Genomic DNA, 25,346 nt, shown 5'->3' on the forward strand with positions numbered 1-25,346 from the left:
GCACACCTCACTCTAGACTGGTCACCAGTCAACTGTAGAGCGAGCATACAGAGAGACAGACAAACATTCACACTCAGAATCATGCCATCACTGACTTTTAATGTGTATTTGTCTCTTTTTAAACAGATCTTTGTGTTTTTTCTTGACTTTACTGTAAATGATCTACCTCCGTTAATTTTTCGATCTTAAATAATGCTATTATTATGAAATGTTGCATGATTGGTGTCTTAGAATACATTATTCATGATAGAAAACAACAATGAAATTAATGTAGGTACCCAATATCCATTATGCTGTGGGTCTGTGTGGCCATAAAAATCAGGGTCACATGAATTCCACTCACGGCCAACAGATTGTTGAGAATAATGTTCAACAATCAGTCACAAAAGTCGCAACATAGCTGCATAATTCACCATAACAATGGCCTACATAGTTGCTTAAAATCTACTTTGGTATTTATACAAAGAATGTTAGAAGCTGTTATTTTGACAAGTGAAAGCTCTACTGAATATTATTTATTTATTTTTGGGTTGTTCAACTGCGTTCAGAACCAGATGCATTCTTGAAAAAAAACAGCCCTGCAAATATATATAGTTACAATTTATAAATTTTTGACTTTTTGAATCAGCAAGTTCATATTGGTGTATCACAATTATGATGAACAGGGCAATATTTCAGAAGTAAAACTAAAATATTTGACTGATGGAAGATGTGCAAAAAGCATGAAAAAAAATCTATTTATTTTCGTGCTTTTTGCACATCTGTCAAATATTTTAGTTTTACTTCCGAAATATTGCCTTGTCCATCATAATTGTGATACACCAATATGAACTTGCTAATTAAACTGTCCAAAATTAATAAATTGTAGCTATATATATTTGCAGGGCTATGTTTTTTTTTTACATTTCTTTATGATTAATGAGCACCTTTTTCTACTTTGTGTCTTGCTTTTAGAGTGAATAGGAACATCAGGTGTGTCTCTGTTACTGTACCAATCAAAATCTATATTCTGTCAAACACAAAGTTTCTAATGTAGTGTAATATTTTATTACTTGTATCATTTCCACCCCAAAATATACTGTAAGACCATTGGTCGCTAGGGTTTTTAAATTTACAAAATACAAAAATGACCATCTCGGGAGTAACACTCACTTGTCTCCTTTACTGCGAGCAATGCCGATCAGTTTTTCTATGCCGCCAGAATCGCGGAGGGCTTTGGCATTCTCCATATTCTTGGTGATAACTTCATGAAGTGCGCAGCAGATGGCAGTGACTGTGTCATCAGACATGGCCTTGCTGGGTGGACTTGTAGTACCAGAAGTTCCACCGCTGGTGGCGTTGTTGTTACTACTGCTGCCTGGAAGACGATGGATTAAATCTCGCATTGCGTATTTACCTGTAAACATAAAAAAACATTTCCAAAAGGTAATTTCAAAAGGGAACTACAAAAACAAAACATAATTTGACACCTCAATATTCTCAACGCAACACATCAGTGTTTCCTTAATCTGGTCTAATTTAAAAAATTAAACCAACAGTGACAAAATAATCTGAAATGTATTTTCACTCTGAGAATGACATTAAAGCTCCATAACACAAATGAAAAACATCTTTAAATACTTAAATATTCTGCTTGCACAAAACATGTATGCTTATATCAGAGGAAGTGTTCAGAGTTTACGAGTTACATTAAAAACTCATACTTTCACTAAGTGGATGGCACTGTAACTTTTGAAGTTTAATATTACTCAGGGAGTCCCTCAGGGATACAGTACTAGGCCCTCTATTATTTAGTATTTACTGTTATATGCAGAAACTTGGAAATATACACAATAACAACATAAGCATTTACTATTTTGCTGAAAAAAAAACAATTAGACATGCCTTTAAAGTAACTAACTTGTCTGATTGCAGTATTCTGGTGGCGTGTCTTGTCGAGGACGTAAAAGGACATCCTTTTAACTTTTTGCATCTTGACCCCGAGATAGATGAAGTACTGCATTATGCCTTGGCACTTTTTTAAACCACTATATTTTCAATTGCAGATAAAGATCATTATCCGAACTGCATATAATGTCTAAATAAGAATGTGTCCAAACTCAACAACAAATTGATATTAGAAACCTGCCAAATATGTTTCAGGAAGTTGCGGCCACAAGTCACAAGTCCTTCAAAATAATGACACTGTCATGAACATTGATGAATTCATATGACATGATGTCATTACCTGTCACCCAGTAAATTATGCCACTTTTGGTGTCATCGTCATGACAACCTGTGTCATAACAACATGGCTTATTATTTGTTATTTTGATGCAAAGTTGACATTAGTTCTTTTATGAAAATTTGACAATAATTGTTACTTTTGATGAAAGGTTGACACTGCTTATCTCATGACAACTTGACACATGAATTATGTCACTTTTGATACAAACTGGACATTGTTTGAGATGTCTTTGTCAATACAACTTGACAATAGCAAAGGAAAAATTACCACTCCGATCCATTTGTCATGCCTCAAAAAAGCTAGCGAATAAGTGAGTAGCGCGTCTGCCCATTGTCTCATCTAATATCAACCCAGTGGAAACTTTTCATTAAGTGTAATTACACTGTCAAATCAGTTTATGACAGTATCATGATTGATTTTTCTGAGTTCAAATAAAGTGTAAACATTTAAACATTCAGATGCCATTAAGTGTTATTACCCTTTCAAGCCAGTTTATGATAGTGTCATGACTGTTGTTCTCTGAGTGTAATTAAATTGGACCTTTTATTAGCCTGGTGCACATCGTTGAATGGGATCGGGTCTTGCACCCTTGATTTTATGTTTACTATATCATGGATCAATCTGCCCAAGGGAGCATTATAGCCCCAAACCAATGATGCCACTACCATCATCTCGAGATTACGCTTCAGTGACTCAGGGGTACGATTTCCACTATGGTTTCATACTTCCACCTTCAGTATCAGCACTTCTCAGTCAACAACGATTCTTTAAAAAAATATTTATTTATATATATATTTTTTATGACAAATAGAATACTGAGCATATGCATATAGAGCCAGAATGGATGTTATGAATTTGATCGATGAAGGTATTGTATTAAGCGATCCCTGGCAAGCCACAGAATGGGTCTTCTGAAATTCCAAACGACTTTGAGCAAACACTGTTGGTATACAACGTAAATTGGTAACCAGCCAATCATATGGCACAACAATATCTATCTTCCACACTTACAACTATGAGGAATTTGAAATTTTGATTCAGGCGACCACGCATGTTTTATGTGTGAGGAAGCCTGAGTACACAAAGAAAGCCCACACAGGCACGGGGAGAATGACATTGAAATTCTCCAAATAAAATCCTTGATCTTTATCTTAAAAATGTGGTATTGGTACGGTATTGATAATGTATACAATTAAAATGAATAAAAACACTCGAGGGTTGATTCTTTTTCATACCAATTATCTCATGCATGTCATGACAGTGATAGACCCCCAATTCAAACTGGGAAGACTGGCTGCGAGTACTCATTTTTTTAGGATTGAGAGAAGGAAGGTTCATCTGCACCTCACAGTCAACATGAATCAGACGTCTACCGCCGTCAATGGCAGCCAATGGGTTAAATGAGTGCTCGACGAAACGTCCGTTGACGAAGTGTCCGTCGACGAAGTGTCCGTTGACGAAATGTCCGGGTACCGTGACACAGATACCATAGTTCATGCATGTGTTACATTACCGATTGCAACGTGCTTTCTTCTGGTCTCCCCGTGTCCTACATTGAAACGTCCACTTAGTACAAAATACTGCAGCTAGACTTGTTGGAATGAGAAAGTTTGATAATTTTTCTCCGATGCTAGCAATACCCAAATTAGTATACATGGCATAACACCTTCCTGGTTCCTTAGTGGTAGCAAAAATTCCATTCTGAAATATAACCTTGCACCTTGCTGAACTTTTCATGAATCAGAAAGGTACAAAAATTTCCATAGGGTGGAAAGCATTGTTGATTCACTACTTTAAATCTTGTCTCAAGACTTGTTTTTACACTCCAGTTTCATGTTTATACTCAAGGAGATCGTACATGTTTGCGCCCTTCTCAAGATTTCTTCTTTTTTCCCCCCAGATGGGGTTTTTAGTTTTCCTTCCTCATTTTTACCCTTAAATAAAAAATGAAATCCTTCTGATGCTGTGGAAGCCCTTCGCCGATCATGGCTTTTCCTGTAAGCGGTGATACAAAACTGTCAGGAAAATCCTGCTAAAATAGATTTGACTTTATTTCAAGTCAATCATAATTACTTTAATAATGAAACGTGTGGCCCGACATTCATTTGAAAGGTATTGGTTAATTTTGAAGACAGTGATATCCCAAATTTTGTGTTTTTAAAAGAAAATCTGCTCTTATTTTTCTTTTTAAAAAAAAAAATCAAAAACAATAATTTAAAACGAGATCAAAACATTATTATCCAGATTATTGGTGGAATAATGAATGTGAAATTATGCGAATGGCCAAATTATGATATTTTGCAATCATATCGATATCCGGAATGTGAATAGGCTTCTATATAGTACCCTTTTGCATTGAGTTAAGCTACAGACTACCAGAAAGTGTATTTTTGGTGAAATAAATAAAAGATTAACTGTGATTTCAATGTGGAATTTGAATGTTTCCAAAAAGTTTTTCAGAAATCCAAAGTACCAACAACACTTAGGTGTTAATGATGCTGTCTACTTACACACTTTGACTTTGCAATAATTCAATGGACTTAAATCAGAAAGTGCTGTGATGGAAATTTAACAAGTTAACAGATCCTTTGAGTGTCTAAGCAATAAAGCAAATGTCTTGCACAGCGAGTGAGTGCTTGGATAACTCCATAAAGCTTTGCCCTGAGAGGGCTCACTGTAAATCCTCTCACACAGCTGCATTAACGCTCATGCTTTGAATGCAATAAAAGGGGCCGCCTTGTGATATTTCAGTGAATAGGCTGGCACATGAGTAGACAGAGAACGAAATGACATTCAAAAGATGAGCTGTTGAAGTAATTAGGGAGGTGCCGGAGATACAGTTTGATAGGAAAAGTCATTGTGGAAGAGCATATGAAGGCATGTAAAAGACGTAAAATGGACACGGCATGTGAGTTCAAATATTCAATGAGGAATTTAACATGAATCTTGCGTGTTAATGCTGCTCATTAAAAGGCTGACCAGGTTCCATATTATAATATTGTGCATCCAAGCAATCCAAAACCAACAGGACCTTGCATCAAAGTGACAATAGTGAACATACTTTGTATTTTCAGCCCTGGATGCTACAGGCTTGCAATTAACTGTAATATTGCCGTCCAAAGTGTAATGCACTCCAACATAATCAAGCTAAGAGAACCACATGATGCAAATGACATCATTTACAAAATTTGGCTTTAACCCTGCATGGAAACTATATATAATATGTAGTGTGTGTGTATATATAATATATGTGTACACAAACACACAAAAATATATTTATATTTATCTTTTTTTGCGAATGAATACCCGCTCCAATATCGGTTATCAACCTCATCTATAAACTAATTTACCATTAATAATAAACCATTTAAATAATTACATCCCTACAAAACACATACAAACTTCTTATTGTAATCCAGCCACAAATAACAGTGTAATTATTAAAATGACTGTGTAAACAGTTACACAACAACATAATGGAATTTGACAGGCCTTCAGCCTGAAAAAAATAATTAAATTGATTAAAAAAGATTGATCCCTAGCACATACATAACCATGAATCCCTGAATAACGGCGGGAGTAACAATTTTACATAGTGTCTTGAGGAATAAAGAAAGTGAGTGAGACCTTAAACCGTCCCCTCAGGTGATGTAAAATAGGTTAACCCAGTTAACAAAAAAAACTGGAATAAGGATATTTGGGTTGCCACTACTTTGTCAAAATGTCGTCATGATGATGCTGCCACTTCAGATGCATTGAAAATCTGTGACAATTCGTGTGAATGAATGTAAAACAAAAACCTTAAAAATCAGACCAAGAGACTTTCTCATCGAATCAGAACTCACTTATTCTTCGCTTGTGTCCATGTTTTCAGCACTTGTTTTCGAACAGATTTCATGTATTTTGAAGAAAATCGATAAAATGACCTCCAGGAACTATAAGTGTTTGTATCGTTTGTCCTATTAACTTGCTCAATTGTAGTCATTTGTAGCATTCACTTTCAGTTGAAATACAAGGGGAAAACCTTGAAATCCACTTTGAGTAAAATGGATTTGTTAATTATTATCTTTAGTCTGAATTTCAATATAGTAGGAATGTGACAGAGAATACTTTGATTCAGTGTGACTAAAATCTTAGCAAGCACAGAAAGCAAAAGAGAAAAAGACAAATTGAGTGGGGGGTGGAATAGATTTGTTTGAACTTGTATGTCCCGGTGGTTCAAAAACTGACTGACTCAAAGTGTTGGGTTCCTGGACAAACACACTAATCTTATGAAATGGTTTGAAATGTCTTTAATGATTCTGGTATCCACGGTAACCGTTCCTTTTCATTTAAAAGGACACAAACGTCTTGTAAAATTCTATATTCCACTGGCAATATATGATGGCGAAAGCTGTTGCTTTAACTTACAATTTATGAATGGCATGAAACAGAACCAAGAGCTAGTTGTTTTAAAGCATACAGTAATCCCTCGAATATCGTGGTTAATGTAGACCAGACATGGCTGCGATAATCGAAAAATCACGAAGTAGGGTCACCCCTATTTAAAAAATAAATAAATAAATAAAAATCTAACTTCATTGCTGAGTCCGAGTAGCAAGAGTAACTTCTGGTTACAAGTTTCAGTGTGAATGTTCACATTTTTCTGAAATCCACGCTGAAACTCGTAAATAGAAGTCACTCTTGCTACTAGGACTCAGCACTGAAGTAAAAAAAAAGATAATTAATGGCAGAAAAAAAAAATCACGAAGTAGTGAATTCGCGGTAAGTGAATTTGCGGGAAGTGAAGCCGTGATAATTGAGGGATTACTGTAATTTCAAACAGGTGTGGTTTTATTAAGTCAGACAACAAATTGACAATTCTTTCATCACGTACAAAGCCCTATATACAGAGACTGACTGTGGCTGGCAGAATGTGATTGGCTGGTGAAAAGGTTGACATTATAAGAGTGGTGTGATTAGGAGTGAAGATGGACTGGGACATAAAATGACAACAATGTGGAAATGTTTTTTTGTGCAACTTGCTTCTGACACTAAGCAAACGTAGAGATTTGAACGGCTGCTTTTTCCTGATACGAATCACAATCTGCATAAAAGAATTCCTTCTGTGTAAAAGCATCTGTGCTATCAACAGATAAGCCAAGTGTTTCATCCTTTAGTGCAAGTGCACACAATCTGATCTGGTTGCAAACAAAGCCACCTCGTGTTGTAGAGGTTCACTCACCTAACTTCGGTGTGGGCAAGCGCGGGCTCGATTCCCGCTGGTGGCGATATGATTGTGAGTGCGGATGGTAGATTGTCTCTCTGTGTGCCTTACGGCTGACTGGCGACCAGTCTGGGATGTACTCTGCCTTTCGCCCAAAGGTAAGCTCCAGCAACCCCCGCAACCTTTTCAAGGACGCGCAATTTGGAAGATGAATATATGAATGGTTGCAAACATCTCACAATAAAGCGCTTCCAGTCCTGATAGCCTTACAACAGTTATAAAATGTCATGTTTGTAGAACTACTGTGCCTCTTTTTACGTGAATCCTTTAGAATTACATAAAGAATAATACACTAACATTTTACTGTACTTGAAAAGGGGTTCTCTTTTTAATTTCGATGAGAAAATGTTTCACCCCAGACCAATGCATCACTATGATACCCCAAAAACCCTCTCCTCAGCCTTTTCAAATGTATCTCTTCTTTTTACTGCTACTAAGTCAAAGTGATCCAGAAAAAGCTGAGGATTGTGATTTACTTGGGTTTTCCGATGACACCTTTAATTTTCAGAAACACGCATAGAACAAACCTATTATTATGCAGCATTGATGGATAGCTCACGTATAAATTCACATACCGTATTTTCACGACTATAAGGCCCACAAGTCTTAAATTTTCTCCAAAATAGACAGGGCGCCTTATAATCCAGTGTGCTTTATATATGGACCAATACTAAAAATGTTATCACGATAAAATAAAATAAATCAATCGATAGGATACACCATCCTCTACCACTCTCACAACTACGGCAAGCAGCCCCCGACTATTTTTCTCATTTCGGCTGTATTTACAAAAGAAATCCTGCCGCTAGATGTTGGCATCAACAGAGCATTCAAAGCTAGACTGCGAACTATATATATATATATATATATATATATATATAATATATGGATGAATATCGAACCGCAACATGAGATTATGGCTACGTGAGGCGTATGTCAGGCGGCGGGATGGCTTTTTTCACGGCTCGCCATAACTTTTGATTTACGACCAAGTCACGAAAATTAAATGATGACGTGAGTATATTGTAAAATGGCTAAATAAAGTACAACCGAATTCAGTTTTGCTTCCGTTACCTTTTTAAAAATGTGTTTTTAGCGTGTGGGTGTAGCGTGCATGTTTAATCTGGTGTATGTTTTGCCATGACTGGCTGCGTCTATAAAAACGGTGCGTCCTTTGTGTGTTTAAAATACAGAAATAGCACTTGTTACTGACACTGTGGCTCAAAATACGATGCGCTGTATAATCGTGAAAATACAGTATATAACATACCCAAACATTAGCTGTGAGTAGCCGGTTAATTGGTCCTGGCTCATCTCTCGTCTCACAGTACAAGTTTTGTTTAAACTGTTGTTGTCTTTTAGCTCACATAGTTGAGCTATTTTCATTACTGGACGATTGAGACAACACTGACCTATTTTCTCATTGATACTCTCATAACTGCTTTGACTTGATGCTTTTACTGCTGACTGAATAATTCACCCAAAGCATGACTAACTTACTGACCGGCTAATTTAGTGAGTGGCATGCCAGATAATTGACTGTGCCAATGACTGACAATTTATCGACTGAGCTGCTGATTGAGTTAACAACTCATTCATCAAGATTCTGAATGAAGAGACATGGTAATAATAAAAGAAAGAAATTGCTTTGCTTAAAAAAGACTAGGAAATGAATAGATATTTATAGATTTGTTTTAAAGCATTTCCTGCACATGTACGTACAATTGCTTCGCATTTGTAAATATCTTTTTGCATGAAGAAATACAACTGCAAGAGATAAAGCAAACTTACTTTGAATGAGTAAAATGTATACACAGCATTAATTAATGCATAAAAAAGCATAAAGCAAATATCAGACAGACAGACATTTAGCTCATTCAGATATTTGCCATCTGCACGACACCTTCAAATTAACTAACCACGTACGTGTTTTAGACGGACATGATGATACCCCAAGCCAAAAGGAAACTTTGATTTATTTTTGATGAAGAGAAAGGGTGAGGGAAAGCCACAATTTCCCAGAGTTATTGCAAAATTAACCAAATATAAAAGCTTAATCTTTTGGTGCTCCTTTTAGCTCCAGTTTTTGTTGCAAAATTTAGAGAAGGTAGCGAGTCAAGTTTGGAACATCCTGAAACAGCTTTACTTGTGGCCCAAGAGGGCTGATATGGAAATCACAGGAAGTGAAGTGAAGCCTGCAGAGCAAATGAAAATATATTTTTTATTACTCAGTAGCATCTTTAGAGCACAACATGACTGGCAATTCTACAATGGTGGATGAAAAATCCCATGTCCTTGTGCATATCCTCTCTGGCTGTGAAATCTGTGTTTGTCTGTGTCTGTATTGTGTTTTTTTTTTTTTTTTGCGTCTGTAATAAACCTGTATTACACGACCCTCGCTTTAGCCTCCATCATCTGGAATACAGAGGTGCTGATTACTGAGCAGCAGTCCCTAGAGATGCCCCCTTCATCAAGGCCATAATGGATGATTTGATTTATTGAAATCAAATTACCCAACAATTGGGTAATGTGATTGTTTACTGTAGGAAAAGGGAAAGTTTTTGTTGAAGAAAAATTGGAGGTAATTGTCTCAGTGAGATGTTTTGAAATGAAGCAGGTTGATTGGTGTAAAGCAGCGTTTTTTTAAACAAATTTTCGGTGTTTGTTTATGTGAAGTGTGTACAGATTCTTTATAATATAATCAAAACATATTGCGACGCAAACCAAATCTCACACCTTCGATGTAGCTGGGAGCCAATTCGACTATAGGGGGCGACAGATAAATAATAATTGGAAATATATTTTCTCATCTCATATCACTTCATTTTCTGAACCGCTTTATTTGCTTTCGCTTTGCTGGAGCCTATCCTAGCTGACTTTGGGCCAGAGGCAGGGGACACCCTGACTTGGTGGCCAGCCAATCGCAGGGCACAAGGAGACAAACAAACATTCACGCTCAAACTCATACCTGGGGGCAATTTAGAGTTTCCAATCAGCCTACCATGCATTTCTTTGGAATGTGGGAGGAAATTGGAGTACCTGGAGAATACCCACGCAGGCCCGGGGAGAACATGCAAAATCCACTCAGGTGGACCGACCTGGATTTGAACCCAGGTCTCCCAATGTGATGTTGACGTGCTAACCACTCAGCTGCCGGGCCACCCAGAAATATTTTTTCCCTCTCTAATTATTCCATCCATTTTATACAGCTTGCCTCCTTATAAGGGAAACAGGTGAGCAGCAGCCTTTCCCACGTGACATAGTTATGAGGCGTTGTTCACCCTGGACTGGTCAGCAGACAATCAAAACAAATATTTAAACAACAACAACTACAAAATCGATGTCATTAACCTCCTTTTGTTCAGTCCCAAGTGTTTATTCTCCCAAGGTGACAGAAGGAAGGCTACCTGAGGCTTATTGGTAATCTGCTCCCACACATCAGCTCATTTCTTATTAGACACTTTTTCTGTTTTCTTGAAATCCCTCCTTCTAATCCTTCCTCGTTTAGTCCATTTCAGTGTTTATTTTTTTTGCTTTCTATTCGCCCTCTTCATCAGTAGCGCCTTATTAGTCTTATATTTTTGTACCTTATGAACACATTTATATCCCTATTCATCAATCGCAGTTCATGTTAGCAGGATAGCAGTTCCATATTTTAAAATCGTCATAAAAGACAACTTTTTGTCAGTGGTGGTCTCATATTACATATTTCTCTGGAATAAAGTCTTGAGTTCAAAACTCAAGGCCTTATTTTCAAAGATGGCGCCTGTAATCTGTAGCCTAAAATACAATATAAGTGCCTATCTATATGTGCCAGCCCAGTCCATTTAGGACATTTTGGAAGTTGGTAGACAGGTTTAGTGAAGGTGTGTAAGTGACAATTTTGTGTAAGAAAAGTGAACATCGAAACTGAGGGCAATTTTGTGGTTATTGATTATTGTGAAGGACTAGCTTGAGACACCTTACTTAAGTTATAACTGGGTTCCAATTACCTTCAAGTGTGTCATGAATAATAGTCGATATTCATCCACATATGTGAAGACACTGATCATGTTCACGATTTCTTACCATGTTGTCAACATGATTTATCAAGGCTGCCGCAGTCTAGCGACAAGTCAAGGCTTTAACCTGTTCTTCACTAAAAGCTAGCTGAGAGTGGCTCCGTATATCCATGACCCTTGAAAGGATCGGCATTACTGAAAATGGATGGATTCAAGAGGGTAGGAAACTTTACTTGCCAAAAATCACGGCAATAGTTCTAGGAAATGATTTCCCCTTCACTGGCAAGTCTTTTCAAACGGGCTCTGAAATGGCTTCTGTGGGGAAGCTTAGTGAAAACATGAATGTTTTAGGATGTTGGAGAGGGGCAGCGATAGCTCCAACTGCAAAATGCAAAAATGCCACTGGTAGGTCTGATCCCAGATAAATTATTAACCATTAACCAGGATCTTGTGCCTCTTTTCTCCGTTAACTAAATTATTATTGAAGTTTTTTTTTTCAACACCACATTCTCATATTTCAAACCATTTATATTCGATCAATACAATGTCTTTGCTTCATGCATAGCAGAATTGATTGAAAAGCATCGATTGCTCAATCAAATACCAATATGTCGCAAATGCATCAAGTTCATCCTTTCATTCCTTTTCTGAACCGCCTTGTCCTCATTAGGGCGGGGGACACTCTGAATCGGTGACCAGCCAATTGCAGGGCACAAGGAGACGGACAACCATTCACTCTCACACTCATACCTAGGGGCAATTTAGAGTGTGCAATCAGCCTACCATGCATGTTTTTGGAATGTGGAAGGAAACCGGAGTACCCAGAGAAAACCCATGCCTGCTCTGGAAGAACATGCAAACTCCACACGTGAACCGATCTGGATTTGAACCCAGGACCCCAGAGCTGTGAAGCCGACACGCTAACCACTCAAGTCGCCGGGCCGGCATGCGTAAAGTTATATAGTTGAGATTTATTTTAAGAATTGTAATCTTGCATATTATAGAACTAATAGGTTTGTGGTAATCAACCACCCATTGCACATGTGCTTAATGAAATGTCTAATTTATGCAAGCTCTTCTGTCATTCAGAAAACATCGCATAATAAAAATCAAGGTCTGGTAATGAAGACCCTTACAAAAGAAACAAAGCTGAATAATTTACTTCAATTCAGACAAAAAGTGAGCGTGCTATGCCAAAAACAGCCATTGGAGCGCACAAACCATCTTCAGCCTTCTTCTGGCTAGCCATCAAAAAGTATTCTGCTTCCACACACAAGTATGGAAAAGTGTCAAGAAGCAACCTGATGGAGCTACTAAAATGGCTGAGCTTAATGTGAAGCCCTTTTTTCTTTTGCCTCAATGGTTCAGTTCTGAGTATTTTATTTCATTAGCAATTGCCTATCACAGCGTCTGACCTCAAACACACAGAGTTGCAATCAAGCACTTAGAGCAGTCCCCGCGGTATGTAGCTGCTGTTTCCTGGGTAACGTCATGGGCGCCAGCCTCAACAGTGTCAGACAGAATGACAAAAAAATAAAAAATGTGTTATGAGCTCATGTCTGAAATGGTATTAGTTAGAGATATGTGGGTGTCGAATTAAGATGATATGTTTGGAAGAAGAATAACAGTCAGTTAAGGAAAGAAAGGGCCAATAACAGTGGTGTGATATGGAAAGAAAGAAAATACCATGTGAGCACACAAGCTGATTGACTTGTCCTTTCACTTGGCACATATGTATGTATGATGCATTTTTAATATAATCTCTAGTGTTGGTCTGTGTATATGTATTGAATGTTTTCTGCAAAACAAAAGAGGCAAAAAACAATTAATCCAAGCTGTGAATTAATTAAGCATTTTGAATTAATTCCGATTTTGAATGAATCGTTTTTCATCCAGTATTAACTTTGTTTTGGTGGCAAGCACAGCGTGTGTTTATTAAAAGCGTAGCAGATAGCGCCTTCATTTGGAATAATGTAACTACTCCGTGGCATCCTAGCATTGTTCCCAATTCATGTGTGTCAAATTGCCATCGCTAAGTCAACGGTTAAGCATCATAAAGACGGATTGGCTGGCTGTTAATGGTACTTATTTTTTACTGAATTGGATTTACGGAATATTATCCAATGCAAAAAGAAAGGTGGAAAATTGTGGGTATGATACAAAAAAGGCTGAGCGATGAGATGAACGATGCTAAGTGACAGCAATATGACACCAGATTACGTTAAAGAAGGTTGAAACAGAGCTTTGGTTTTAGTTTCCATTGCTTGATCTTCTTTTCTTGCTCCTTTTTATTCTCAGCCAACTCACCCAAACCCAATAAAAGATGTCCATTTGTAGTAAAACATTTTAAACCCAACGGCGATGACGTCAAACTTTGGCACAGTGCCGTGAGAGTTTGTTTATTTTGCAGAAGACCAGATAAATGTGTTCCGTGAAACATTTTTGTCACCTAAGGATAGTTTTTGCCTTGATGTGAAGATACAGAACTTGACTTTGAGGTTTGAGTCAGTGTGTACAAATAAGGATTGCGTACAAGGGCCAAACAAGAAGGGGCTGGTGGTGTTGGCCTCTACCTCCTAGCTGTCAACACTGATAATGTCACACCTTGCTGAGAGCAAAAAAAATCATCTCAACCTGCTCTTAAACTTCTCTTTTTGCATCACTCAGATTTTGTTGTCCCCCCAGTTTCCCATGAATTATGCTGCATTCAAAACTGATAGCAAGTATAAAAACTTGATTGTTCAGAAGTGAAAGAACTGTACTTCTATTTGCATAACAGTAGATTGGAATCATATTCTCCCAAACCAAAAAAGATTTCTTGTAACAGAACAACAAATACTGTTTAATATTTTAGGGATTTGAGCTTGAAAAAAAAATCATTCATCAGTCTTTTCTTTCAAGCCATCTTTATGAAGAAGACACAAAAGTTGATCAACAGCCTTCAAGAATTTGAATCAGTTAGCCAGCATTTTAAATTCCAGAGATTATATATTGTTCTCATTGTAAAAACCTGAATATAAAAGGTCATCCAATTCTTTTACTGCTACTAGAGGAGCAATTTTTGAATCCAATAATTTAAATGGATTCTTCAAGTTGATTATGTAAAAGAAAATGGTTCAGTTGGATTTGGTGCAAATGTATTTTTAACCAGTTTTAACTCCATTAAAAGTATCAACCCCTGCAGCCTGCGGATGTAGTACACAGTGATTGAAAACATTTTTAAATATTTACATAAAGTCTGGTGCAACTTGGTAAGTAAAGGAACAAAAAAATGCAAGTAAGTAGGGCAATAAATGAATTTAAACTTGACATCAGTGTGATATGTCGAGTTTCTGCTACCTCCCACCAGCAAATATTGTATGGGAAGGTGGTGGTTGACATCGACATTATTCAGCTCTAATACTTCATCAACAAAGCCTAAAGAGACTCGAAATCCTTCCCTGCAAATGAGGGAAGCATAGTTGCTATAGAAACCACCGAGCCCACTAAAAAGCTGGAATAATTAAAGATACCAGAGGCAGAAATGCATATACGCGCTTCCCCCCCAAAAGTATTATAACAGACAATTCTCCATTATGGCTTGTGTGTCTCTTAGTGTTGCAGCTAGGACAAAAAAAACATAAAATAGTTTGTCCTAAATCTGAAATTTAACTTCCTGACAGACTCTGTCTTTGAAGTGATCGGAAGTGTTATATTATTTATACATTATTAATATAATAGGATACACCTGGCAAACAACACCCATCCAAGTCACATTTTTAAAAGTCTGTACTTTTCCCTCACTTAAGTAAATGGCAAATAGTCTTAGTAAGTTGTGTATCAGAGGAAATTGTAAAAACCTGGAAGGGTAAAATTGCAAAAATCTTTGTCTCATTCTTTTTATTTGAATATTGGTGCAATACTCACGAATTAGCCAGATTACTCCATAACATTTATTTAAATGTAACAGATTTCTACAATCTATAATTTCATCTTCCTCAAAAGGGTTGCGGGTTTGCTGGAGCCTAACCTAGCTGATTTCGGGCGAAAGACAGACTAGTACACCCTAGTCACCAGTCATATGCACTCACTATCATACCGCCATCAGGCGAGTGAACTTTTATACCATTCGGTGGCCTAATCTACCTACTTAATATACTAAAATCCTAGCAAACAAAACATTTGAATTTTTCTTGTGTGCCAGAGTTACACATTTCAGACAATCTTGCTGGAAGGGCAACCGTGTTATCATCATGTAGTTGTATGATACAGTAGTAGGTAACAGTTTTGACTAGTCCACAAAACCAAACCAAACCTCAATAGGCTTTAACCACTGATCTGACTCCTCAAATCTTAAAATACTGTACGTTGCCAATTACCAAGTTTTTTAAACACATATGGAATAAAATAATTATCCAGACTTACCAATTAACTCCTTGTTCCGGATGTCCAGTGCCATATTTCTGAGAGCGGTAGCCACAGCGCACACAACTTTGTCATTGTCGATTCGCAGTAACTCCACCAGAATAGGAAGTCCTTTCTCTTTACGAACTGCTGCCCGAATGTACACAGACCACTGCGAAGCAGAATAAATGTAGCTTTTGATTGGTTTGGTTGGATTAGAATAATGTTCACCCAAACATTCAGGTATTAGAAAAGTATACCAACAATACCGACCCTGTGTCTTTCACTGGCAATTTTCCAGAATTTTAACAATTTTTTCATCCACAGCACAAGCACCAACGATCACTGTCTAGATAGGTAGACAAAGTGACACCTGTGAGAGGCAATCATAGCCTCATGCTTGAGAGGGAAATTGTATATTTTGAGCACCTGAAGTAATACGACTGACTCAAAACTCTTATGAGCCTATAGTAAGAGGGAGAATTATATGAAGTGGAGGGAAGTCTTTAGAGCTTGGGGACCACTCAATCCTGCCCCAGTAACGATCATGGTACTACACTTAAATGGATTTCTCAAACCTAGATACCTCAAGTACTGCCAACTTGTGGGTCATCTGCAGAGGAATTGATATCAGTAAAATACAAACTGACTTTTTTAAATAACTTGAACTTCATCCTATTTTTGTTTGATCTAGACAGATATCTAGCAAAATTTGAGTTGTATAGTGTAATTCCAGAAGAATAATCATGATCAGGACAGAAAGTCTAAGGTGGGACAGCATGTAATCTTCAATGGAGAATGATGACTTACCATAGAAATAACAGAATTTCCTTAAAGTGGACTTTCTACTCCCGACTGATCTAAACCAAACTTTGTAGGAACTCAACATACCAAAACTAGACAGTTACAGGTATATGAGAGGGACAGAGGGATTCCTTCTGTCCACAGTGTGTCCTTTAGGTGCATATTAATACCAAATTTAAAAAAAATACTAATCTCAGAGTAAACTTTTGACTAAGTTTTCTTATTGTCAATTTGCAAGCAAACATTATGTTCGTGTTCTTGTCTTGTCCTAAGGTTTATCACATTCAGTCTTGTTGCACAAAGTGCATATGACAGCTCTCATTTTGCCTTGGGTTTCTAAGAAAACTGCCTGTACTGATATCAATCCTTTGGACTGCATGCCTGATTTATTATTACCAACAAGTCCCTACCATCAGCGAGCTGCTCTTGAACCCTGTATGGACTCCTGAGTAGGCTCAAACTTGGAGGTCTCACATTAAAGGAATTCCATTGCTGCTATAGAATAAGATAAATCACAGGCTGCATTTCAAAGTTGAACCAGCTCCTTTGACTGCCCCTAAATTGGTGTCTTGAATCTATGAACTTGATGAAAGTGGATTTCTAAGATTTCCCCTAATATGATTATACAAACGAGCATTGCTTTGATGTGTCAAGGGTAAAAGTCAATGGATTGTTCGGTCAATAATTCCTATTCATTATTACCTTCCAGCTGCCAGCAGCCAGGTTCTGCAGGGCTCCAGCTGCTCCCTCTAGTGTATCAGGATTGGAGCATTCAGACAGAAGTGTGAGGTAGGGCTTGACAATGGTTGGGTGCCAAAGCATCTGAACCCCTTTGGGTGGATCCACTGTGTCTGGAAAGGGACCAATGCCATCCCACTTCAAGGGGAAAGAAAGATCAGAGTAGGGTTATCATATGAGAACACAGGACCATTTAAAGCACTTAGAAATACACTTTTTCCCCCACAATGTAAGGTTCAGTACAGCACAAAGATGCCATCATAAAAGTGCAGGATTGACCATATTTGGGGCTGTTTGCTAAGCAACCAAACAGGAGGAAAACTGGAGTTTTTTCCCACTGCCCCCCTGTTATTGGTTTTCTTTGTACTCCAAATTATATACTACCAACTATTTTCATTTTAAAACACTCCAAATTCCAAAAAGACCTCTTGTGGTGGTTGATGGGAGCCTGTGGGAGGTTGATGCAACCTTTCTTTCTTTCCATTTTATTCATTCATTTTCTGAACCACTTATCCTCACGGGGTGGGCTGGATTCCCACTGGTGGCGGTATGATTTTGAGTGCGTGTACTCCTTTGTCTCTCTGTTTGCCATACGGCTGATTGGCGACCAGTCTAGGGTGTAGTCTGCCTTTCGCACAAAGTAACCTGGTTTAGGCTCCGGCAACCCTTTCGAACCTCAACCCTCGGCATGCTAACCACTCGGCTGCCGGGCCGTCAATTCCATTTTGTATACGATTAAATCCAATATCTCTTTTGCAGAACAAATTCAAGATCAAGTTTTTTTCTAAACAAGACTGATAAAATCAAAAGGGTAACCAAAGAAAAATGATTCAATAAAATAGCAGTTTTTATTGAACAACTGCATTTCACTAATGAAGAAATAAACCTAAATCGGTTTAACCGACACCACTCATCCACAACTCTCTCCCTTTGTTCAGGCACATATCTTCTAATACTCCCAATAAACTCCCCCCACCTCCCTTTTCAAACTTCCATTTGCTGGTCCTCTACTGCTTATCATTAAAATTGTTCTCCTTTTTTTCCTAGTAGGATTCTAACTCTCCCGATAATACACCGCAGATTATTTCAGTAAAGTATCTTTCCCTGTTTTCTGATTCTATTTCCATCCTTCTCCTTCCTCTTTGCATTTTTTCTCCCCATCGACCTTCGCGTTCCGCTCAACTGCTCCCCCCTACCCACTTCATAGTAAACGAGGCAAGTTTGCACTTGAGTGCGTGGATGCGTGTGTGTGTATGCTCGGTTTACATAAATTCTCTGATGACAAAATCAAGCACTTGATAGTTTGAAGACTGAAGAGAACAACCCATTCCCTATATTTGTTCCCGGCAGACCTCCTATGGAATGCAAAAAAATATTTTTCAGCATTATAGTGAAGTTCCAGAGGAAAAAAGTAATCAAAATATTTGCTGTGGTTCACCCCAAAGGTGAGAAAATGACTACAGGTCAAGCTTCTCAAGTTCCTTCCTTATTATTATTGCCAAAAACAAACAGAATGATGAAGATTATGATTTAAAAAAAGCTTATGTTAACTGAAATAAGTACAATTAAGGGGGAAAAGAGCTAAATAACCGATATTTATCAAATGAATGACTAAAATGCAGTGAAATTAAAAGCTCCCTTTTCTCTTTTTTTTCTCAGGAGCCACATTTACACATCAGAATGACGAATTTCATTTGACTGAATATTCATTTTAAATGTTAACTATTTTGAGTTTTATTATTTTATTCATTTTGAATCTTAAATGTTACAAACAACTTAATCCTAAATCTTACAAATAACCCATTGTATTAAAAAAATAAATACATGAAGACAACGTCTAAAAATCTAGCAAATCTACCCATTAACTAATTTTGCTTAACAAAATTAGAAGGGGAAATGTATAAAAAAATTAAAACAGAACTCAGCCATCAATATAAATCAAACAATTATAACCTTCTTTTATTACAAAGTTATCCAAATTCCATTTTTAGACTGACTTTTGGAGTGTGAAAAAAAATCTCTGCAATTGTAAGCATTTTTAGATGGTCCATCAACTTAGTAAGACTAATACTTATTAGCACCTTAGTGAGCAATAAGGGGTCTGGTTCAAATGATTATTGATTCATTAATAAAGACTTGAAATTTTATTGTGTTTTGTTTCCCCTTACAGCAGTATTATGTAAGATTTGTACTTCAATTATTGATTAAATGTACTCAATATTTGAATAGACAAAGAAACTTTTTGGGAAACAGTTCAAACACGGTTTTCAATGGTTAAGACGAATCGTTCCCATTTTAAAGACAAATAGCGACTTGTTTTGATTCTGTCTATATTTAAAGTACTGCCCTCCACCATAAGGCAAATACGTGATCAGTTTTTGCCTTTGTCAAGAACGCTACATTTCTGTAGGCTATGCAAAATAAGGTTGCTACCACATTCACAGACAAAAATAATGCTAATGTTGTTCTGAATGTTAAATGAGTCATGACAAATTCAGAAACAAAACAAAGAATATGCATTGAAAATGCCTTCAGACAATGGAGACAAATGATAGGGAGTAAAAAATAGATGAGACACCAAAGTTGCACGACTTCTCAAAGGGTGATGCACTTTTGAATTTTCTTATATTACTTTCCTGTAGGATAAATGATCAATAGGTACTTGAACAAATTTAACATGTTGTGCTAAAGTTGTGTAGTGTTTGGGTTCATTGGCGGTCAGTAATTGAAATTAAAATAGCAGGATTAAAATTGCCTTAGTGGATGCAATAGATGCATTAAACAATTAAATATTTGCCAGTGTTATTGAGTAAAGTACTGTAAATTCCGCTCTCTTGATAGGGAAAGACACCATGACAAATGTGGTGTTAAGAACTCTACTCTTTGTAATGTATCATTTTGTTAATATGGTAAACTGAAATTTGAAATATGAAGTTGCCATTCTGGGCGGCCCGGCGGCTGAGTGGTTAGCATGTCGGCCTTACAGTTCTGAGTTAAAACCCAGGTCGCTCCACCTCCGTGGTGTTTGCATGCGTGGGTTTTCTCCGGATAGTCCGGTTTCTTCCCACAGTCCAAAAAACATGCATGGTAGGCTGATTGGACACTCTAAAGTGCCCCTACGTCTCCTTGTGCCCTACAATCAGCTGACGACTGATTCAGGGTGTCGCCCGCCTCTGGCCCGGAGTCAGCTGGGATAGGCTCCAGCACCCCCCACAACCCTTGTGAGGATAACCGGTTCAGAAAATGAATGAATGAAAAGTAATTCCTGTGTACATTGATTTGGATGGGGTCAATTTACTGGCATAGCGATAGCTTCTTTGCAAGTGTGCATAGGTTTTCCTGTATTTAAAATTGATAGGGGTTGTCTTTTTGGGTGCTATCAATGCATTACAAAATGAAAGATTATTTTGTCAGTGTACTCTTATGTTGTTGAGAAAAACACCGTCATCCCCCTCCCTTCATGTTATGAGAAACTAAGCTGCATTCATAACTCAGCTTTTTTAAATGTATTTTTTACTCTTTAGTATTAACCACCCATGTTAAAAAATGATTACATATTTGTGCACCAACATAACCCTAGCGCAATTTTAAACCCTTATGTTCGAAGACATGTACTCATTTAATCTTTGGTATTTATAAACTCATCTCATGTTCTTAAAATCCAGGTCGCTCCACCTCTGTGGTGTTTGCATGTTTGTGCGTGGGTTTCCTCCGTGTACTCCGGTTTCCTCCCACATTCCAAAAACATGCATGGGAGGCTGATTGGACACTGAATTCCCCCTAGGTATGGGTGTGAGTGTGCATGGTTGTTTGTCTTATTGTGCCCTGTGATTGGCTGGCCACCAATTCAGGGTGTCTCCCGCCTCTGGCCTGAAGTCAGCTGGGATAGGCTCCAGCACCCCCCGCGACTCTAGTGAGGATAAAGCGGTTCAGAAAATGAGATCAACTTGGGTTGTATACGACACATTCTGTTACAGTAGTGATCCAGTACCAATTTTGGGCACCAATCTTAAAAATTGGTATTTTTCTTTTTTGACAGGGGTCGTGGAAGATAACTTTACTTTGTTGCAGCAGTTTATTAGAAGTATTTAGATTTCTTTCAGGATCCCAGAGTGCTCCTATGCCTTGCTGTCAGACTCTAATAAATGATTAAGGGACTACGTTAACATCTAGGTGTCACCGCCTACCATCGTCTGTGACTGGCTGTCTGTTTCTTACTATTGCCTCATTTCTTCTCTCCACCATCCATTATTTTCTAGTGAATGTAAAATCAGACTTTGCTGTAGCGTGTCTGCGATTGAATCTAAGACTGTGCAAGCGTAGCAAATGTTGTGGACAGTAAGTGAAAGAAAATCAATTGGTTGGAATCATTCAGTGTCATTTCCTTTACTTCTTGTACAAGTGTATAGATGTAGGAGACAAAATAACTTGCTCATTTGTAAGAGAAATGGTGTGATTTTGCCACCTTGGCACTGCAATGTCGATCCAGCGCTCATACATTACACAACTTGGGAAGTGACAGATCAATAGGGAATTGCTTTAAAGACCTTAAGGTCACACATTTGCCACTTCGGAACAGGTAAATTTGGTTCTGTCTTTTTATCCAAGCGGGGTTCAGCAAACATTATCTTATTATCTTGAAAAGAAAAGGAGGAAGGTGAACATAGGATTAAACTTCAGACAAATTCTCGGTCTCAAAAAGTCTCACTAATATAAAGTGCCAGAAGAAAATGAAAAAAAGTTATTATTATTAAGGAGTGCAGCACATTTAAGTTTACAGAGTACTTTGTGATCTAGGGTTTCTATTAATTCTCAGTTTTCAGCACTAAATTCTCTTCTTCGACTTCTGACACCATGTTCTTGCTTGAACTAGAAAACTGGGCTGCTACATTTTGGACCCATGTCAGTCGCAATTGGCGAAAAATGATGGTGAATATTTGAAAACAACTTGAAGTGCTGTGCTGCACCATCAACACAAATTAACCCGAATAAGCTCCTACTGCACTGGATTTCTAAAAAGACAATCAGTGTTACCGCATTTGTATTAAATATGTGAAATCAAATAGATTTATTGCATTTAAATTGAATTAATCTGTCTCATCTCATTTTATGAACCATTTCATCCTCATTAGAGTCACGGGGGGTGCTGGAGCCTATCCCCAGCTGACTCCGGGCCAGTGGCGGGGGACACCCTGAATCGGTGGCCAGCCGATCGCAGGGCACAAGGAGACAAACAACCATTCACGCTCACATATCTAGTGTCCAATCAGCCTACCATGCATGTTTTTGGAATGTGGGAGGAAACCCACGCAGGCGAACATGCAAACTCTACACAGGTCGACTGACCTGGACTTGAACCCAGGACCCCAGAGCTATGAGGCCGATGCGCTAAGCACTTGTTCGACCGGGTCGCTGAATTAATCAACACTTTCATTATGAATCTGAGCCCTTTGTCCCTGGCCCACAACCTAACAATTGCTTTTGTTTTTCACATTTTTTCAAAATATTTTCCGAGAGCCATAAATGCATAGTGAAGTGTCAAAAAGACGGCTGCACGGGTTTTCCCTGGGTACTCCGGTTTCCTCCCACGTTCCAAAAATTGAATTGAATGCCTTTATTGTCAATATACAAGTATAATGAGATTTAAAGCTTCACCATGAAGTGCACAAATAAATAATCAATAAAGTATTAAATAAATATGTAGTCAACATAGACAAGTATAATCAACATTAATAAGTACAAGATAAGAAATTAGTCTAGATTAGGTCCTCCTAGGATGCCTGGTAAGATGGTTAAACATTATATTTTCTCTGTAGGTAGGAGTGTGTGCATGAATTATTTTTTTTCTTCCTTGATTTGCCCTGTGATTGGCTAGCAACCACTTCTACTGCCCATAGTTAGTTGGAATTGGCTCCAGTACACTCGTGACACTAAGCAGCATATAAAAATGAGTGAATATAATTTCCTTGATTGCAATTTTACCTGGTCACCAGCCTTCTTTTTCTTCTTCTTCTTTCCCCAACAGCCAGAGCTCTCTCCATCACGACCATTGGAGTCACAGAGAAGGCCATCCAGCTCCTCCAACCCGGTCTGTTGACCGTGGGACGTCTCAGCTGCCAAGCGGTAGGACAGGTTCCTCAGTATGCAAACACAGTTTTCCACAGTCTGAGTTGGGAAATGAGAAAGATGAGAGGACAGATTTAGAAAATGTGCACTTGATACACTTAAATGAAACGTCACACTTCATAGCACAGTTCACTTAAAGTGTGATAAGAGTGCTTTGTTGCCTACTACCAATACTTTTATCCAAATTCCACTCCAAGGGACACTTGATGGACAGCATGAGAGGACAGAGAATAGATAATCCAATGGTGATATAAATATGCGTTGTAAAAAATTTGGTTTTGAAATGAGAAGGAATTTTGGAAAATTACAGACTGGTTATTTTGGTGCAATATTCACAACAAAACTTTCATAATGAATGCCTGGAAATAGCTCATCACGTAGAGCACATTGTCAAAGTGGCGGCCCGGGGGCCAAATCTGGTCCGCCGTATCATTTTGTGTGGCCCGGGAAAGTAAATCATGAGTGCTGACTTTCTGTTTTAGGATCAAATTAAAATGAAGAGCATAGATGTATATTAAATTTCCTGATTTTCCCCCTTTTAAATCAATGATTGTAATTTTTTAATCATTTTTTTCTGTTTTTAGTTCAAAAATCATTTTGTAAAATCAAAAAATATATAAAAAAGCTAAAATAAACACTGTTTTAGATCTATAAAAAAAACGGAATATTCAGAGCTTTTAATCCAGTTCTTTTAATTCATTTATTAAAACAAATCTAAATATTATATCTAAAATGGTCCAGCCCACGTGAAATCAAGTTGACGTTAAAGCGGCCCGCGAACCAACCCGAGTCTGACACCCTTGATGTAGAGCTACGAACAAATAGAATTTACAATGAAAAACAGGTGAGTATAAGATCATACATTGTGTAAACGTATGCTTTAGTGAGTGCTGCTCTGTTTAGCACAACTCAGAAAGCAGGGTGTCATGGATTAAACGGAGTGGAAACTAACTAAGACAAATCATCACTCTTTTCGCCAAGAGACCACCACTTTACACAAGAACAACCAGGGAGCACAATTGAACACACTCGGGAGATGCGACAAACAAAACAACGTTGCACTAGGCTGAGTTGCAGTCACATAAAATCTACAACCTGTATAAAATATGCATGTTACCTTTAACTTAATTTAAAAGAGTTAAGTTTAACTAACATTATTATTTTTTTAAATGGCCAAATGTGAGGTAAATTTACATCATTTCTTTTTGTGAGGTTGAAAATATTCTGCTTGCAAATAGTGATTCTTCAGTTGATTATTTTATTTGTTTCTTTAACTTGATTTAAGAGTTACGTTTATCCAACATTTATTATTTTTTTTAAATGGCCAAATGTGAGGTAAATTTACATCATTTATTTTTGTGAGGTTGAAAATATTCTCCTTGCAAATAGTGATTCTTCAGTTGATTATTTTATTTGTTTCATATTCCACACCAACCTTTAGTTTGAAAGCAAATTTATAAAAATAAATATGCGTGCCAAAATTTCTGCAGGTTGTATTACTCATTACTTTTCATAGTGTAAGGGAGGAAGTTTTTTTAACATAGTTATTTTTATATTTGAATAACGGGTACAGTAATTTATTTATTTATTCACATAAATTTGATGTTCGAAATTTGAAAGACAAAAAATGTGATAGCCCGGGTCTAACCCTAGAGTTTGATTGCTTACCCGTTTCCTTGTTCCCTGTGATTGGCTGGTCACCAATTCAGGGTGTTGCCCGCCTGATGCGAAAAATGAATGAAATGCTCGTTAAGTGAAACCAATTATTCTAGGCGTTTAAGAGCCTTTTCGAAGATGTAAA

At 37.6% G+C, this 25,346-nt stretch overlaps 1 protein-coding gene across 1 annotated transcript in view; it reads right to left on the reverse strand.

The window, feature by feature from the left end:
- Positions 1 to 25,346, reverse strand: part of ctnnd2a (catenin (cadherin-associated protein), delta 2a) — a 227,923-nt gene that overhangs the window by 26,537 nt on the left and 176,040 nt on the right. The window contains exons 17-20 of the mRNA XM_077624096.1: positions 23,402 to 23,584; positions 17,384 to 17,557; positions 15,899 to 16,049; positions 1,153 to 1,396 (exon numbers count right to left, since the gene is read on the reverse strand). Of these exons, the coding sequence (XP_077480222.1) occupies positions 1,153 to 1,396; positions 15,899 to 16,049; positions 17,384 to 17,557; positions 23,402 to 23,584 (752 nt within the window). The remainder of the gene's footprint in view (positions 1 to 1,152; positions 1,397 to 15,898; positions 16,050 to 17,383; positions 17,558 to 23,401; positions 23,585 to 25,346) is intronic.

The sequence above is a fragment of the Stigmatopora argus genome, chromosome 17 (assembly GCF_051989625.1).
Source record: "Stigmatopora argus isolate UIUO_Sarg chromosome 17, RoL_Sarg_1.0, whole genome shotgun sequence".
Taxonomy (NCBI): domain Eukaryota; kingdom Metazoa; phylum Chordata; class Actinopteri; order Syngnathiformes; family Syngnathidae; genus Stigmatopora; species Stigmatopora argus.